The sequence below is a fragment of the Chiloscyllium plagiosum genome, unplaced genomic scaffold (assembly GCF_037043375.1).
Source record: "Chiloscyllium plagiosum isolate Xiang-an unplaced genomic scaffold, Cpla_swu_hap1 HiC_scaffold_50, whole genome shotgun sequence".
Lineage (NCBI taxonomy): Eukaryota > Metazoa > Chordata > Chondrichthyes > Orectolobiformes > Hemiscylliidae > Chiloscyllium > Chiloscyllium plagiosum.
The window spans coordinates 52,259,573-52,265,572 of NW_028270188.1; the positions used below are offsets into that span (position 1 = coordinate 52,259,573).

Sequence of the window (6,000 nt, forward strand, 5' to 3'; positions counted from 1 at the left end):
CCTCCTTCCCTCTCTCTCACACTCCCTCCTTCCCTCCCTCGCACTCCCTCCTTCCCTCTCACTCCCTCCTTCCCTCCCTCGCACTCCCACCTTCCCTCTCACACTCCCCTCTTCCCACTCGAGCCCAGAGGAAGGTTTGTTTTATAAGTTAAAGTCTGAACGTTTACCAGCAGAAGTGCTTTCGAGGCCAGTCTCACTTCGTCCAGGATCGCTTTGACCTGCTTTTGGTTCTGCTTGACCTGCAGCGACATCTGAGTTTCCTTCAGGATCCTGTTTTCCTTGATGAGTTTTTCCCACCTGCCGGGAAACAGTCCGGTGGGTGAAAGGAGCTGGCCTCATGTCCTGTCTATACCTGCTTCACCAGAGTGGCACTCAGCCACCCGGGCACGACCGGGCTAACGGCTTGGAACCAGATGCTCAACAGCCAGGGCTATTCGGCCCTACTGTTCCAGACTAGCCTCCTCTACCCTTTCCCACTTGTGTATTCCAGCTACCCGATGTAAATGCATCTGTTGGGTCTGATCACACCCCAATGAGCTAGTCCCTCATTCCCCCCCCCCACCCACTCCCCGTGGGAGCGAACACCCCAATCTCCCCCCCACTCCCCGTGGGAGCGAGTCCCCCATTCTCCCCCCACTCCCCGTGGGAGCGAGTCCCCCATTCTCCCCCCAACTCCCCGTGGGAGCGAGTCCCCCATTCTCCCCCCAACTCCCCGTGGGAGCGAGTCCCCTCATTCCCCCCCCCCCACCCACTCCCCGTGGGAGCGAGTCCCTCATTCCCCCCCCCACCCACTCCCCGTGGGAGCGAGTCCCTCAATCCCCCCCCCCCCACTCCCCGTGGGAGCGAGTTCCCCCATTCTCCCCCCCCCACTCCCCGTGGGAGCGAGTTCCCTCATTCCCCCCCCCCACCCACTCCCCGTGGGAGCGAGTCCCCCATTCTCCCCCCACTCCCCGTGGGAGCGAGTCCCCCATTCTCCCCACCACTCCCCGTGGGAGTGAGTTCCCCATTCTCCCCCCACTCCCCGTGGGAGCGAGTCCCACATTCTCCCCCCCACTCCCCGTGGGAGCGAGTCCCACATTCTCCCCCCCCACTCCCCGTGGGAGCGAGTCCCCCATTCTCCCCCCACTCCCCGTGGGAGTGAGTCCCCCATTCTCCCCCCACTCCCCGTGGGAGCGAGTCCCACATTCTCCCCCCCACTCCCCGTGGGAGCGAGTCCCCCATTCTCCCCCCTCACTCCCCTTGGGAGCGAGTCCCCCATTCCCCCCCCCCCCCACTCCCCGTGGGAGCGAGTGCCCCATTCTCCCCCCACTCCCCATGGGAGCGAGTCCCCCATTCTCCCCCCTCACTCCCCTTGGGAGCGAGTCCCCCATTCCCCCCCCCCACTCCCCGTGGGAGCGAGTCCCCATTCTCCCCCCACTCCCTGTGGGAGTGAGTCCCCCATTCTCCACCCACTCCCTGTGGGAGTGAGTCCTCCATTCTCCCCCCCACTCCCCTTGGGAGCGAATCCCCCATTCTCCCCCCAACTCCGACATTCACCCCCTTTCAAAGCGTCCCTCCTCTTACCTCTCTATTCTTTTCAAGAGTTCATTTATCTCCTCCTCCTTCTGAAATGCAAAAGAGAGCAGATTGGTAAGCACTGGCTATTTGGCTACAGCAGCCCTCGCACCCCAACTTGATCACTGTCCTGCCTTGCTAAATGAGTATTTTGCGTCAGTGTTTACTGTGGAAAAGGATATGGAAGATATAGATTGTAGGGAAATAGATGGTGACATCTTGCAAAATGTCCAGATTACAGAGGAGGAAGTGCTGGATGTCTTGAAATGGTTAAAGGTGGATAAATCCCCAGGGCCTGATCAGGTGTACCCGAGAACTCTGTGGGAAGCTAGAGAAGTGATTGCTGGGTTTCTTGCTGAGATATTTGTATCATCGATGGTCACAGGTGAGGTGCTGGAAGACTGAAGGTTGGCAAATGTGGTGCCACTGTTTAAGAAGGGTGCTAAGGACAAGCCAGGGAACTATACACCAGTGAGTCTGACCTCGGTGGTGGGCAATTTGTTGGAGGGAATCCTGAGGGACAGGATGTACATGTATTTGGAAAGGCAAGGACTGATTCGGGATAGTCAACATGGCTTTGTGCGCGGGAAATCATATCTCACAAGGTTCCTCATGGGAGACTGATTAGCAAGGTTAGATCTCACGGAATAAAGGGAGAACGAGCCATGTGGATACAGAACTGGCTCAAAGGTAGAAGACAGAGGGTGGTGGTGGAGGGTTGTTTTTCAGACTGGAGGTCTGTGACCAGTGGAGTGCCACAAGGATCGCTGCTGGGTCCTCTACTTTTTGTCATTTACATAAATGATTTGGATGCGAGCATAAGACGTACAGTTAGTAAGTTTGCAGATGACACCAAAATTGGAGGTGTAGTGGACAGCGAAGAGGGTTACCTCAGATTACAACAGGATCTGGACCAGATGGGCCAATGGGCTGAGACGTGGCAGATGGAGTTTAATTCAGATAAATGTGAGGTGCTGTATTTTGGGAAAGCAAATCTTAGCAGGACTTATCCACTTAATGGTAAGGTCCTAGGGAGTGTTGCTGAACAAAGAGACCTTGGAGTGCAGGTTCATAGCTCCTTGAAAGTGGAGTTGCAGGTAGATAGGATAGTGAAGGCGGCGTTTGGTATGCTTTCCTTTATTGGTCAGAGTATTGAGTACAGGAGTTGGGAGGTCATGTTGCGGCTGTACAGGACATTGGTTAGGCCACTGTTGGAATATTGTGCTCAATTCTGGTCTCCCTGCTATAGGAAGGATGTTGTGAAACTAGAAAAGGTTCAGAAAAGATTTACAAGGATGTTGGAGGATTTGAGCTACAGGGAGAGGCTGAATAGGCTGGGGCTGTTTTCCCTGGAGCGTCAGAGGCTGAGGGGTGACCTTATAGAGGTTTACAAAATTATGAAGGGTTGGATTGAATAAATAGACAAGGTCTTTTCCCTGGGGTGGGTGAGTCCAGAACTAGAGGGGCATAGGTTTAGGGTGAGAGGGGAAAGATATAAAAGAGACCTAAGGGGCAACTTTTTCCACGCAGAGGATGGTACGTGTATGGAATGAGCTGCCAGAGGAAGAGGTGGAGGTTGGTACAATTGCAACATTTAAAAGGCATTTGGATGGGTATATGAATAGGGAGGGTTTGGAGGGATATGGGCCGGGTGCTGGCAGGTGGGACTAGATTAATTCAGTTGGACCAAAGTGTCTTATTTCTGCGCTGCGTATCTCTGTGATTCTATGACCCACCCCATCAGATTTTATTTTGTTTTACCAGCGTTTGTGAAGATGTGGATGTACTGGACCTTGAAGAGCGTTAAGAGCTAGCAAAAACTACAGAGTGTTCTGAAAAATATACATAATGTAACATTTATAGAGTCATAGAGATGGGTACAGCACGGAAACAGACCCTTCGGTCCAACCCGTCCATGCCGACCAGATATCCCAACCCAAACTAGTCCCACCTGCCAGCACCCGGCCCATATCCCTCCAAACCCTTCCTATTCATCTACACGTATATTTGGTCAAACAACTTGATTGGCTGGTTGCCTGGAAATGACAGAACAGATTCAAATTAGGTCAATCAGTTTAAATTATACCCAGAAAAAATACCAAACTCCAATTGAATTGAGGATATTGATAATCTTAAGAGCCAATGACACATCCGATGCTTTGGCAGGGGAGGGGGGGGGGGGGGGTATGAGACCAGTGAAAATTGAACAGTTGGGATGAGAACTGCCAAGCCAACAACATCTACACACTGCCCAGAAAGATAGGTTGGAGAAAGAATTGTAAACAGTTGTTATTCTCTGTTATACTTCAAGAAATAAAGCTGCTCATTTTTACTTTAAAATAGTTCTTGGCCTCTTGAATTTTGCTGCATGAGATATATCTTTTTCTGCGTTGCTGGTTTTTACAGGAGCACCAGGGAGGAAGAGGGGACTGGTAACTGAGCATGGGGAGGTGGATGGATTGTGTCTGATTTTTTAAAAACCCCAGCCCCCAATTGGAGGTGAGATTCTTTATCTTACCTGCCCTACATCCTTTTTTTTTGCAACCTTTGACCTCCAAACCCCCCCCCCCCCCCACTTTGCCATTACCTCTTGAACCCATTAGTCATCCATAAGACATAGGAGCAGAAATTAGGCCATTCAACCCATCGAGTCTGCCCTGCCATTCAATGAATGTGATGGCTGTGGGCTTACTTAGGGGGCACAGACTGACAATATATTTGAATTTGGGTTACCACCCCCCCCCCCCTCCCCACTTCCCCTCCCCACCCCCCCATCCCCAGTTCCTTCCTGTTGGTCAATGCTAAAGGGGCATTGAAATTCCAACAGGTCTATCGTCCCGGCCTGCTATCCTCCATCCAAGGCCCTGACGGATCCTTCTGTATCTGGCACCAACCAACCCTCCCCCCCGGCCGAAACAGTTCAACACTTCCCCCCCCTCCCACTCTGTGCAAGTCCTGGGCCTCCTCCGCTGCCAAATCCTAGCCATCCGACGCCTGGAGGAAGAACGCTTCATCTTCCACCTCGGGACTCTCCAACCACATGGGCTCAATGTAGATTTCACCAGTTTCCTCATCTCCCCTTCCCCCACCCCACCTTACCCCAGATCCAGTCCTCCACCATCTTGAACTATCCTACCTGTCCATCCCACTTGTCCACTCCACCCTCATCGCCGACCTATCACCATTACTTCCCCCTGACCTCCCCCACCTATCGCCTTCCCAGCGACCTTCCCCCTCCCACTTATCTCTCGGTCCCCTTGGGCCACCCCGCATTCCCGATAAAGGGCCTATGCCCGAAATATCGACTCTCCTGCTCCTCGGACGTTGCCTGACCTGCTGTGCTTTTCCAGCACCACATGTTTTGACTCCCAGTCCAATAGCCAGCTTTGCAGTCCCCTCCCTGCCCCTCTCGGTTGAATAGCCACCCATCGCCCTGGACTGACAACCTCAGTCGAATAGCCAGCCCGCAGTCTCTCATCTGCTTCATTCCAGCCACCTCTGACTGCCTCCACCTTCGGGGAACTGTCTTATTGGCGCTGCCTCCCCAGTTGAATAGCATTCCCGCAGTCCTTGCCTCGCTGTTCCCACCAACCCCCTCCCTCACCCAGTCCAATGGCTGGTTTTCCGTGTGCCTCCGTCCCCAGTCGAATAGTTCAGCTTGCACTCCCTGCCCGTCCCCCCCAATCGAATGACCCACCTTGCCCTTTGTAACAGCCCCTCCCGTTCGAATAGCAGATCGCGGTCAGTCCCTGCTGCCTCCTCCCTCCCCTTCCACAAGTCGAATAACCCCCTCCCCTTCTCTGCCTGCCCCTCCCAGTCGAATAGCCCCTTCCCCTCTCTGCCTGCCCCTCCCAGTCGAATAGCCCCTTCCCCCTCTCTGCCTGCCTCTCCCAGTCGAATAGCCCCTTCCCCTCTCGGCCTGCCCCCTCCCCCAGTCGAATAGCCCTTTCCCCTCCAGCTCAATTACACCCCCCACCCCTCCTTCCTTGCCTGCTCCCCCTTCCCTGGTCGAATAGCCCAGTACCTGCATGGTGTCTGACATCAAGCTTTCTTTGACAACCTCTTCCTTCTTGGGGGTACACATGGCTGCTCCTGTGGGGGACTGGAAGGCTCTCTGCGCTCTCAGAGGAGGAAAGTATAGACTGTCTCAGTGCCCCTGGGCTTTGTTGACGGAAGTGGTGGGTCGTTGCCAGGGGTGACGACATTCTGGAAGGGACAGCTACCCTCTGTCTTAAAGGGGCTGTTACCTCTCACCGAAGGGATCAGTCCCATGTCTCTCTCCTTTCCCCCCTCTGGTGGGCCAAGGGGTTTGGGACAGCCCCCCTCCCCGGGCTGTCCTGACAGGGGCGGTTCTGCACACAGCAAGGTCCCATAAACAGCCAAGCGACAATTCGAGAGGTTTTTGTTTTAATTTTTAAAAAATCCGCAGCCAACGAGCCAGAGCCC

At 54.2% G+C, this 6,000-nt stretch overlaps 1 protein-coding gene across 2 annotated transcripts in view; it reads right to left on the reverse strand.

Annotated features, from left to right (window-relative positions):
- The window catches only part of LOC148135309 (uncharacterized), a 44,852-nt gene extending 39,151 nt beyond the window's left edge, over nt 1-5,701 (reverse strand). For both annotated transcript variants that reach the window (XM_087985047.1, XM_087985046.1), the window contains exons 1-3: nt 5,579-5,701; nt 1,564-1,604; nt 168-297 (exon numbers count right to left, since the gene is read on the reverse strand). In XM_087985047.1, coding sequence (XP_087841173.1) covers nt 168-297; nt 1,564-1,604; nt 5,579-5,638 — 231 coding nt within the window. In that variant the 5' untranslated portion in view covers nt 5,639-5,701. The remainder of the gene's footprint in view (nt 1-167; nt 298-1,563; nt 1,605-5,578) is intronic.
- Nucleotides 5,702-6,000: the final 299 nt, after the last annotated feature.